The sequence below is a fragment of the Podarcis pityusensis genome (assembly GCF_964106645.2).
Source record: "Podarcis pityusensis genome assembly, chromosome: 8".
NCBI lineage: Eukaryota > Metazoa > Chordata > Lepidosauria > Squamata > Lacertidae > Podarcis > Podarcis pityusensis.
Window position 1 is genome coordinate 16,272,068 of NC_138033.1, and position 12,456 is coordinate 16,284,523.

At 46.5% G+C, this 12,456-nt stretch overlaps 1 protein-coding gene across 3 annotated transcripts; it reads right to left on the reverse strand.

Annotated features, from left to right (window-relative positions):
• Positions 1 to 5,757: 5,757 nt before the first annotated feature.
• Positions 5,758 to 11,931, reverse strand: DMKN (dermokine). Of its 3 annotated transcripts, none has more exons than XM_081019035.1 (3): positions 10,600 to 11,931; positions 9,778 to 9,876; positions 5,758 to 9,058 (listed from the first exon to the last, which is right to left on the reverse strand). In XM_081019035.1, exon 3 carries the CDS (start codon positions 9,010 to 9,012, stop codon positions 7,690 to 7,692), a length of 1,323 nt encoding a protein of 440 aa, XP_080875161.1. In that variant the 5' UTR covers positions 9,013 to 9,058; positions 9,778 to 9,876; positions 10,600 to 11,931; the 3' UTR covers positions 5,758 to 7,689. The 3 variants fall into 3 exon arrangements, with proteins under 3 accessions (XP_080875161.1, XP_080875162.1, XP_080875160.1); XM_081019036.1 differs by lacking the exon at positions 10,600 to 11,931 and adding an exon at positions 10,548 to 10,566; XM_081019034.1 differs by lacking the exon at positions 9,778 to 9,876 and having other exon boundaries at positions 10,600 to 11,928.
• Positions 11,932 to 12,456: the final 525 nt, after the last annotated feature.

The window sequence follows — 12,456 nt, forward strand, 5'->3', positions numbered from 1 at the left end:
TTGTAGTCCCAAAACATCTGGAGGGCCGAGTTTGGGGGTGCCTGGGTTAGATTGCTGGGCTAGGACCTGGGAGACCAGGGTTCAAATCCCAGCTTAGCCATGAACCCTTGGGAAAATTGAGATAGAAATGCAGAAAATATATAAGCAAGGGGGCAGGGGTGAGAAATTGCAGCTAGGAATGATGCAAGAGATGTTCGGGGGGGGGAGGTGGAAGATGTAGAATTGTAGCGTTGGAAGGGACCCCAAAGGCCATCTAGTCCAAATCCCCCCCCCAAAAAAATGCAAGACTCTCAGCTAAAGCATCCATGACCAATGGCCATCCAACTTCTGCTTTAAAACCTCCAGGAAATGAAAGTCAGCCACCTCTAGAGGGAGATTGTTCCACTGCCGAACAGCTCTTGATCATCTTGGTTGCCCTCCTCTGCATGTTTGTCAACAACCTTCTTAAATTCTGGTGCCCAGAATGGGACATAGTACCCCAGGTGTGGTCTGACCAAGGCAGAATAGAGTGGGACTCTTACTTCCCTTGAACAGGACACTATATTTCTGCTGATGCAGCCTAGAATAGCGTTAGCTTTCTTTGCTGCTGCATCACACTGTTGGCGCATGGCGTGCTCTGGTCCATAGGGTCACAAAGAGTCAGACACAACTAAACAACAACAAATGACTCGTGTTGACTTGAGGGGTTGACAATCAAAGCATCAACACAACTGGGAACTGAGGACTGGGGGAAATTGTGGAAAGTAGATTTGAAATTTACAGATTGTTCTCTTTTGAAAGAAAACTATATGAAAATGATGTACAGGTGGTATATCACACCAGTACAGAGAGCAAAAATGTATAAAACCGGGCCAAACATATGTTGGAAACTACCCTAAGGAGTCTCAAAGCGGCTAACATTCTCCTTTCCCTTCCTCCCCCACAACAAACACTCTGAGGTGAGTGGGGCTGAGAGAAGTGTGCCTAGCCCAAGGTCACCCAGCAGCTGCATGTGGAGGAGCGGGGAAGTGAACCTGGTTCGCCAGATTACGAGTCCACCACTCTTAACCGCTACACCACACTGGCTCCCCACATGGGGTTGCAAAGTCCCCAGTTTGGGGTAGGTTGTGTTCTGTATATTCAACAACCCCACACCTCTGCCCCAGCCACACGTATCCTGTGGGTGGTCTCAGCATCCACCCCTTTTGCCTACCTGCAGACCCCGGGAGCCTCTTTCCTTGCCGCTCGTCTCTCTCGTCTTAGCTGAGCCGAGCCCCTTTTTTCAAAACACCTCCGACAGCTACATGTGGCTGACTCGGCCCAAACGTCTCCAGCGCCTTACTGAAAATGACCAATGATGGGGAGCCGGGGTGGGAGCGGAGGATACAGATGACGAGAGATGCTGTTGGTTCGAGAAGAGAAATGTGCACAGGCAGCAAACTCCTTTCTGGCACTCTGAATGCAGTGAAACCTGCTGACTCTCCAGCTCTGGGACCAGGGCAGGAGCTGCAGGAAGGCCTCAGGGTCAGAGACCCCGTGAGGATTGCCTTGCAGAGTGGAAATAAAAGGGGATTTAAGCCACTAGCCTGCATTTGACCCCCTTACATTTAGGAACTGCGCAGCGGAAGATGAAGCGGCGTTCACACATTATTTCCTTCAGCCTGCTAGCAGTTTTTCACATCGGGAATGTATAGTGTCCATGGTATTTTTCTGAGCAGAAGACAATGCTAGTCCCACTCAGAGAAGACCTATCGAAATGAATAAACACAGTTCATCTGGGTCCATTAATTTCAACAGGTTTGCTCCAAGTAGAACTTAGCTTGCTACAACCAATGGTCCCCTGATGAATGAAAAGCTGAAATTAAGATTGTGAAAGAGGAGAAAACAAAATTGACAAGAGCTGCCAAGCCCTAGAGATGCATCATAGGGTGAGGTAGTAGGTCTCCATTTTCCCCTCATGAATTCAAGGTGCCAAATGGGCTACAGGAACGTCCACCAAACAGAATATACAGTGGTACCTCTGGTTACAGATGCTTCAGGTTACAGACTCCGCTAACCCAGAAATAGTACCTCGGGTTAAGAACTTTGCTTCAGGATGAGAACAGAAATCACGCAGCGGCAGCAGGAGGCCCCATTAGCTAAAGTGATACCTCAGGTTAAGAACAGTTTCAGGTTAGGAACGGACCTCCAGAACAAATTAAGTTCTTAACCCAAGGTACCACTGTATCTTCCATGTAAAAGATCAATTTTAGTTATTTTACTGATTCCCCCACTCCTCCGGCTAGCACATTAACTATCATCTTTAATGTGTTTCCTGCTGCTATTTTTTTACACTTTTTGTTAAGACTGCCTGTTGGGTGTATTGAATTTCAAAATTTGCTTTGTAACAGCTTAATTTGATGAAGATTATAATTATCTATATGCTGCCCATCTGACCGGGTTGCCCCAGCCATTCTTGGTGGCTTTCAACAAAATAGTATAAGCCCACACACAAAAACACCCTCAGACATAGAAAACTTTCCTCCACAGGGCTGCCTTCAGGTGTCTCCTAAAAGTCAGCTGTTTATTTCCTTGACACCTGATGGGAGGGCCATGCTAAGCTTTTGTTAGGTTGCTGGAGCATAGGAATACTGAATATAAACAAAGTAGAGGCATGTCATGGATGCTTTAGTTGAGATTCTTGCATTGCGGGGGTTGGACTCCACAATTCTATCATTCTGTGAGACCAATACTTAATTATTTCAAGATGTAGTGCTGCGATGGGTCACAAGGGGGAACTAGCGGGTTATATTTCACGGGAACAGCCACTGCAAACAAACCCTCTCAAATCAGGGCAGAGTATGCAATACCTTTCAGTCTAGCTCCTGTGTGCTTCCTGCTGCTGCCTGTTCAATCCTGTGTACATGTGACTTTGCCTATGATGCAGAGCCATCCTGTCCTTGAGAAATTCTGCCATTTCCCTCAAAGCAAGCTTCAAGCCAAAAGAAAAACTTAAGCCACTTTCACTTTACACTTAAGCTGAATTGCATTTGAAACAGCCATTTCCCATGATTTGTATTTTGTGTGCGTGTGTGTGCACAGGGACAGGAAAGTCAAGCAGGTAACACACATTGGTAAAGAAATCTGGTGTGTGTGCAACAGCGTGAAAATGTGACTTGAAACGTGGCAGAGAGCGACCTGTGTTTTAAGCTGCTAATGCGTACGTAGCCCAAGATTATGGGACGCGGGTGGCGCTGTGGTCTAAACCACTGAGCCTTTGGGGCTTGCTGATCAGAAGGTCGGCGGTTCAAATCCCATTGCTTGGTCGCAGCTCTTGCCAATCTAGTAGTTTGAAAGCATGCCAGCGCAAGTAGATAAATAGGTACTGCTGCGGCGGGAAGAAGCAGTTTAGTCATGCTGGCCACATGACCCAGAAAGCTGTCTGCAGACAAATGCCAGCTCCCTTAGCCTGAAAGCGAGATGAGCGCCACAAACCCCCGTCACCTTTGACTGGACTTAACTGTCCAGGGGTCCTTTACATATTTTTACCTTTAACCCAATAGTCTCTCCATCCCAGCCCCCATTTATAGAGTATGGATGGGGGAGAAATTAATTTCCACTCAGTTAAAATGTGTGTGTGGAAACCGTAGAGAAGCAGATTCTGAGAAACCAGAGCGGCCTGACCGTGGAACTGTCAGGATGCGACTCGGCTTGCATCAAAGACTGATATGTCTGCATGGGAAAGAAGAGATCGAGAGGAACCTCCCTGTTTCCTGGACTGCCTTTTAACCTGTGCTAACCTTCCTTCAAGATGCAGGTGGCACTGTGGTCTAAACCACTGAGCCTCTTGGGCTTGCCAATCAGAAGGTCGGCAGTTTGAATCCCCGCGACGGGGTGAGCTCCCGTTGCTCGGTCCCTGCTCCTGCCCACCTAGCAGTTCAAAAGCATGTCAAAGTGCAAGTAAATAAATAGGTACCGCTCCGGCGGGAAGGTAAACAGTGCTGGCCACATGACTCAGCTGTACGCCGGCTCCCTCGGCCTATAGAGTGAGATGAGCACCACAACCCCAGAGTCATCCGCGACCAGACCTAACGGTCAGGGGTACCTTTACCTTTCCTTCAGATTAGATAGTTTCAGGACTGCAGGCCTCAATTCCTACTTGCTTCTTCTCCAGGCCTTCCTCATGAGAGGCAGGTATCTGTTTTGGATCTCTTGCCTGCTGAGATGCAACAGCAAACCAAGCCTTTTAGCTTTCTTATCCACGCTAAAGCCTGTTTCTCCAGCAGAGACAGAGTATTCAGTTCAGCTTTTGCCAGCGTTTTAACTCCAAAACCAAGAGGAACAAACTGCCTTGGGAGATGGTAGATGCTCTTTCAACGGAGATTATTTAAGCAAAGGTTCAGTAGGCACTCGTATCAGGTGGTGGTGCTGTAGTTGCAATATTCAGTTACTGAACACGGGTGGCTTTCTCTCCCTCCAAATAACCATGAGACTCTTAAAATCCTGATTTATATCCCAGCTTCCCTCCAAGGAATTCCACGAGGGGCAGATGCACACACACAGAAGCTTTAAATTCTTACAGCAAAAGAGTTGAGATTCTTGCGCTGCAGAGGGTTGGACTGAATGACCCTCGGGGTCCCTTCCAACTCCACAATTTTATTATTTTCACCTTCAATAGTTGCTCTGACGAAAATGACGCTGTTTCCAAGGTGGCAGGCACAGAGCTTAGAGAATAGAAATGCTCAGAAGGGCTTCTTCATTTTGGCAGAAGCCAAAATGTTTTGCTGCAAGCATTTCAAATTTCTGTTTCGTTAAGTAACTGTAATAACATACTGTTTTAGTGATTAATTGCACTCTACCGGGATGCAGAACAAACTTGTCCCAACTGCTGTCTGATACTGTCATGACTATCCACTCAGTGGCTCATTTTTGTTTTAAGTGAGAGAAACGTGGGAAGTTGCACCCAATTTGAAGTGATATGCAAGTCAGCCTAAAACAAAGGTCAAGATACACAAAATAGAGAACTTTTTGTGCAAAAAGGAAAATGAATTCATCTACTTCAGTCAGAAGATTGGGAAAAAATTTGCCTAACATAAAGCAGCTCAGTTGGATGTCATTCTAGCGTGAATGTTTTGAATAATGTATTTTATGTAACTGTCTGGTAGAAAATCCGATGTCCTTTTTATTTTCATTTTCTTCTCTTTTTTGTGGTTTTCCTTTGGTGTTTTCTCTTTTTCTCCTCTGTTTTTTTTTAAAGATCAGTTTCTTTTATCTTATTGCATTATGAAAAAGCTTTAGTAAAATCTTATTTTTTAAAAAACAAAAACCTTTTGAAAGTGTTGTCTAGCCACCCACAGCCTAAGTCAAGAGTGTGCCATGTATAAACATAAATCAACATAATGTTGCTCCTGGAGAGAATTGTACAGAATAAAAAAGCATGGCTGACCCCATCTAAACTCTGGTTCTCTTTAAAAACAAAACAAATAAAACCTTGGCTTCCACTCCTGATCTTCTCAAGTGAGGAATCCCTGATAATCTTCCCAGATGCCTCGGAACTCATGTTAAGAAAGCAACTGGTTTGAACAAGTAACTACTCAGAAATAAATCCAAGATTTCAATGGGCTCAACTCCTGTCAGTGTGTATCCGAATATAGCCCTGGTGTTCTCACTCATGAGTTTCCATTCCAATGTTTTAAAAATGGTATCCCTTGCCAAGCTCACTTACAGAGGGAGGCGAGTGATAGATTGACATCTGCTTTATTGAAAGAAAAAGAAAAAACCAGACATACTGCTCTAAAGTGTGTTAACTTCCTCTTTATTGCAACAAATTCAGGAAAAACCACATGCAACTGAAACAAACAGACATAGTAATCTATGCAGCTTGAAAGGGTGAGAAGGCTGAACCAACAGAAATTGAACTATTTGGAAGCAATGATGTGATCTAAATCACAAACTCACCAGAGGCATTTATCTCAGGCTTTCCAAAGTAACCCAGGTTCACTATACAAGATATATACTGATTTTTCAAAACAAAACCTTCCTAGAAAACCCCAACATAACCCTTAAGTGTTTTTAGACTGCTAGTTTAATACACCTAGCCATGGTATTAAGTTACCTTCACCATCTTAGAGCAGATACACTTCTGCAGAGAAATCGGGCGAATTCTTGGGATGATGCTAACTGAAAAGGCAGGAACTGCATGTTTGAATGCTTCTTTTGCATTACATAAACCTCCCTACCTGCTAAAAACTGGTATGTTAGAGAGAAGACTGGGTTAGACTCTTCTATTTAATATGCAGGACTTGTTTTCCAACAGGAAGGGTTTTAGTTTTTACAAAGGGAAGTTACTCACGCGTAGGATCCCCCTATCTGGAGTCTGGAATGGCACAGTCTCAGAATTATGAGATTTACCTGCATACAGACTCGCCCTCTGATTTTTTTCCCCATTCTTGATTTCTAAATCAAAACTTTGCAATGCTGATTGTCTGCAAAACAGCAGATTCCCTTCTATATAACAGTTACTAAATCAGCAAAGTTCCCTTTGCTTTCTTCTTTCTTTGTAGCTTGCTCTTACGTTAAATGCAAACAGAACCAAAACCTTAACGCTTTGTAGTTAAGATGAACTGAACAGCTGCAACCCAGTCAAAAATGTAAAGTTGTGGCAAAATTCCGCCCTGGACCGCTGAGGCTCCCATTGCAATTATTTAGTCTTCAATGGGATGCAAATTATGCTGTCCATTAGCTGCATTGCTGGGCTTTTCCTAACAGAATCTGACTACAATGTCAGAGTTGCAGTTCATGTTACAACTGCAAGGGGAATTGCAATACAAAATGGTACCTCTGCTGCAAGTCACACCCACGCAATGGGCAGATCCTCATCATATATATTTGATGCACACCCAACTCAAGTTTTAGGTCAGTGTTTTGCAAACTTGGGTCTTCAGCTGTTTTTGGACTACAACTCCCATCATCCCTGACCCCAAGCAAGAGATGATGGGAGTTGTAGTCCAAAAGTAGCTGGAGACCCAAGTTTGGCCAACACTGTTTTAGGCAATGAGTTTTCCCCCCAAAGAATCATGGGAACTGTAGTTTAAAGACGGTGCAGACTATAGTTCCGTGAAGGAAAAACTGCTATTCCCATGATTCTTTGGATGGAGGCGTCATATGCTTTAAATGTGCACTGGGTGTACTTCAGATGCAGTGGTGCAGACCTGCCCAAGCTGTTAATGGCTGGACACATTTGCCCTGTAAATTCCACAAATGGGGCAGGAAGACAAGCTCACTAGGGTCTGCCCACCTCCAACAGTTCTCTGGGAGTTTCGGGGGGCTACTGTGTGAAGTGGGGCTCACTCCAATAGGGTCCCTGCACAAATATGAAAGTCCGATTTCCCAGGGTTCTTGCTACTTCACAGCTGCCCTTGAACTTAAAGTGGGCAATAATGGATCTTGGGAACAGATTGCCTGTGCTCCTCTCAGCACTCCAAGTCATACCCAACAGGGGACTCACCGAAATTAATAGACGTGGCCACCTTAGGCTCATTAATTCCAGTGTGTCCACTTTTGAGTAGAAGTTTGAGTACAACACCCATGATGGGTGTGGAATTCCCAGTTTGCAATACCAGCTGAATTAAGGCCACTGGTGGCCACCATGCTGTCAATCAGGATTTCTGGCACTCAACTTCTTCCTCTGCCCCCTTTCCCCAGATTACTGTGTGCTTTTGCTCAGCTCCCTCAAGGAGAGCCAGCTACATTCTCTCGGGACTGCTCCTCCTCATCCAGTGTCAGGGGATCAACAGCTGTGCCCACGGCGAGGTCTGCGTCGCCTTCGGAGCTGGACTTCTCCGGCACATCAGAATAAAGGTTCTTCAGGTAGGTGGCAAACCTGTCTTCCTTGCTGCTCCAATCCGCAGCACATTCCTTCCCCCTGGCATCTGATGTTCCCTGGTTCATCACATCAGACCTTGGAAGGGGAGAAACAGAGAGCTCTGGTTTGGGTGGGTGGGCAGATGTAACACATTCACCTTCCGCATCATCGCTTACTTTCCAAGAGTCGGCCTTGTCATCCTGGTGGGAAGCATCCGGAGCACCCTCTGTAGCAGCAGGGACTGCTGGCTCACTCTCATACTCGGCCTCCCAGTCTTCCCCATCCTCCAGAGCTGTGGATTTGGCCGGTCCAGCATCCACAGCCTTGCCTACAAAAGTAGCAGAATCCCCAGTGCCTTGGGTTTTCTGCCACTCACGGGCGCCAAACATACATCTTTTCGCTTCTGGGGCATCCTGCGCATTCTGCCAACGGCTCCCTTCCTGGTTCCTTTTCATGCTGCTAGTGCTGGACCCAAAAGAAGACCCTCCTCTCCTCCCCCCTTGTGGCCCTGAGTTCCAAGAGCTTGATTCGACAGCGCCTTGCCTCCGGTTGCCCCAAGCCCTGTCAAAATCCTGCCGCTTGTCTTGCCAACGACCCCCATTCCCATGCTCTCCTTCTCCCCCTCCTCTTTGGTTCCCCCTCCAGCCTGTGTGGGCCTGGGCTCTCTTCCAACCCCCTGCTGCGTGTGGCTGGCTGTGGTCAGACCTGCTGCTCCCACCATTTCTTTCGGCAGTGCTGTTCCAATGGCGCCCGTAGTTTTGTTGCTCTAGGACTCCGCCGTTTGGCCCTCTGTGGCCGCCGTATCCTCCAGGAGCCGCTCCGCTAGGCTGTTGCTGCCCGCTGGCGCAGCCTGGCACACAACAGCAAGCCGACCGGCGGCAGCAGCTCACGGCGCACTGAGCAGGTGGCTCGTGACATGTGGAGAACGAGGCCTGAGGGCCGTCATGAATGGGTGCTGGAGGAGGGAGGCACTGTGCCCCTCTGGCAGCGTTAATGAGGACATAGAGGATGTCCAAGCGTACGGGCACCGTGAGGGAAAGGAGGTTGCTTGGTGCGCAAGTGCGGCCCAGGAAGAAAGGCTGGAGGCTGCCAGAGAGCCCCGAAGAGGTGGGCTCATTGGAGGATGAAGTAGATGACACCAGAACTGGCCTTCTCTCTGGCGAGCGGCTAGTCACTCTGTCGTCAGCCATGAGGTCTGCCTGCGTGATGCCAGCAATGGTTGCAGGTGTGTAGAAACTGCAAAGGATGAAACAAGAAGCCAAGTTTAGGGACCTCCCCTTATTTGCTAGAGCAAGTAATTTTAAGAGCAGGAATCCCAATTCTCTGGCCTCTGTTCTCTGAAGGGCAGAGACCATGAGACAGAGGTTGCTAACCCCCAGTTTGGGGTCTGATTCAGGCCCATTAAGCAAATTCTTCTGCCCACCTCATGCTGAAGACGGTGGGAGAATAGTTTCGGCGGTGGGAGGATAAGAAGAAAAAGAAGAAGAGTTTGGATTTGATAGCCCACTTTATCACTACCTGAAGGAGTCTCAAAGCGGCTAACAATCTCCTTTCCCTTCCTCCCCCACAACAAACACTCTGAGGTGAGTGGGGCTGAGAGACTTCAAAGAAGCCCAAGGTCACCCAACAGCTGCATGTGGAGGAGCGGGGAAGTGAACCTGGTTCACCAGATTACGAGTCCACCACTCTTAACTACTACATCACACTGGTGTAAAAAGGGTAAAGAAGTACTGGACAGGAGCCTGTCATTTTAATGGGGAAACAAATCTTCATCCTGCCAGTCTTCACATTGACCAGAAATAGGATGATAACCTCTCAGTCCCCAAATAGGTTAGACGCCCATCCTGCAAAGACAACTTGAGAGTAAGTCCCAAAGAGCTCAATGGGACTTATTCCTGAGTAAACATGTCAAGGAGTTCAGTGTAAACGCCGCTCTACCTCCAAAGACAACTCACCCCAATATGAAGCTCAGGTTGCTAGGAAATCATGTTTAACTCCCCTGCATGCAGAAAACAAGAATAAGCAGGCCACCAGGCTCTCCAACTCCACAATATCTGTGTTGAAGGAGGCAAAAGACTGAGTTGGCAAAGATGGAAAAGTTTTTGATTATTATTTTTTTGAATACATTCAGATACCACCAAGTTAATTTTTTTAAAAACTGTATTTTATCATTTATTTCAACAATTTGTATGCTGCTGAATCACAGTAATCTCTAAGTGGTGTATGTAGCAAGAGACACACTTGCATATGAGGTGCGTGTGTCCACAAAACATTTTTATCCCGTTGGAACTAATGGCATAGAAACCAACCCATGCAATAATTAGTAAAGAAAACGCCTTTAGGCATGCACTGAGCGTCTTTCCTCTTGGGTTTGTCTTCGCACGCAGCCCACGCAGAAGAGGGTCCTAGAGAACAGTAACTTTGCAAGCTACTTTGAACCTTAGCAGCCCCACCCCGCCTCCTTACAGTGCATTCCCACGCCTGCGACTATTCCCAAAATGCCTACGTGCAAAAGGCCTTTCTTTCCTTACAAGCAGCCGCTGGGCTGCTGGAGCAAAGTGTCTGGGAAGAGCCGTGCAGGCATCAAATTTGCTGGCTTGCAGAGGAAAGGGGCTCGGGTCAGACAGGGGCACAGAAGTGTTGCTCTGCGTATTTCGATAAAAGGTTTTTAAAACGGATGTTTTCCTCCCCCCCGAAGAGCCTCTGCTTGGGGACACAAACCCACCCAGGGCGCCTTCCTCCCATGCACCCGGCTGCGACCGGTTCCCGCGCTTTACCTGCAATCCGCTTCGCTGTCTCGCGCCCAACAGCAACGCCTGCTGCACGAGGACCCGGGCAAAAGAACGCCCAGGCATGCGCAGTTGCTCCCGCTGAAGGGCGGCTCCCAGAGACTTCATTTCTATACATAGAGGGGGAAGACCAATTGGAGCGCTGGAATTGGCCTACGGGGGAGGGGCCTAGAAACTTAGAAGAAGGGGCGGGGCTTCAAGAAGCAAAGCGCGAAAACGGGGAAGGTAGCATACTTATTATTATCATAATTGATACTCTAGTGGTGCTAACAATGTTTATTATTAGTACTGTATTAACAATGCTGCTAGGACAGCGTTACTACTAGTATACGGGTGTAGTAGCATTAAAAATATACTAGCAGTACTTCTAGTATAATACTACTAACAGTGCATAATGTATTAACATTTGTAATACTCAGTGCTTTTTTTCTTTAAAAAATGTTTAGGGGTACTCTTATTTTGACTCAAGAGAAGCACCATTTTATAGCTCAAATCGGGGAAAATAAATACAGTAAATGGACAAAAGTACAGATATTCACAAAATGTTTAGGGGTATGCATTCCCCCAGAGAAAAAAAAAGTACAGGTTTCCAAATAAATGGTAGACAGTGTAAATAACTTTCTGTGGACAGCTAGTGTAGGGGTTAGAGAGTTCAAACCCTGCCTCTCCACATTACTTGGTTAATTATGCATATATATTTAGGAGTCTGATCCATTAAATTCAGCGGTTCTTACTCCAAAGTGCGTAGAGGATTGCTCAGAAGTAAGCCCCATTGAGCTCCACAGCCCCAATTAAGCATGTCCTTGGGATTGAATCCTGTGAAATCCTGTATCAGCTTATCTAGAAGTCTCATTGAACTGAACGGGACTTGCTTCTGAGTAGACAAGCATAGGATGATGCTGTAAGTCACCATCTTTTTGCACTCTTATGTGTACATTGGGGGGGGGGGAGTTAATATGGGAGTGTAAGTGAGGTTTTTTTTAAGCTCTGACCTATCCCCCACAAGCAGCAAGCATACTGCCCATCCCCAAAATGAATGAAAGGAAATGAAAGAGGGAAGAGAAAATAAGAATTACGGTAACACAGAAAGAGGCAGGAAAGAAGAAGAAAAACATCACAGGAAGAAGACTTGAAATTTGGGGAAATGAGAAGGACAATGAGGGAGCAAGAAAAAGCAAGGTTTCATTGAAAAGAATGCGGTAGTAAGGGGATTCACCCTACTGCAGTTTCTTGGGCAAAGAGATTATTTTCCTTTCTTAACCTGCAGTTTGGCACCAAGTCTCCCTTCCTGCTCAAAACATAACTATAAAGCTGAGCCCCCACCCCAAATCCTATTTTTTTGTGACTAGGATTTGTAGTCTGTGTTATGTACTGAGTTGAATAGGATCCAAACTGTAGCAGTCTGATTGGTCCTAGAACAATAGGATCCAAAAGGCAGCAGTCTGATTGGTCCTAGAACAATAGGATTCAGAATGCAGCAGTCTGATTGGTCCTAGAACAATGCAGCAGTATGATTGGTTGGCAGGAACCACCCAATCCTGCTCCAGATAGAAGTGAATCCACATCCTGATTGGCTTACAGTAGAATTCCAGAATTAGCCAATCATGTGCAGCCCATTGTGTAAATAATGTATATAAAGCAGATACTGTGAGGGGACATTCATTCATTCCTCCTCACCACTATGAGCTGAATAAAGAGCATGAATCACTTTGCGACTCTGAGTATATTTCACTGGCGACGAGGATGGGATCCCGCTGAGCTGACTGCCACACACAGCACCGCAGCACCGCCAACTGCCGCACCGCTGCCTCGCACCGTGTATCCAGGCTTCAGCTCCGGGGCACA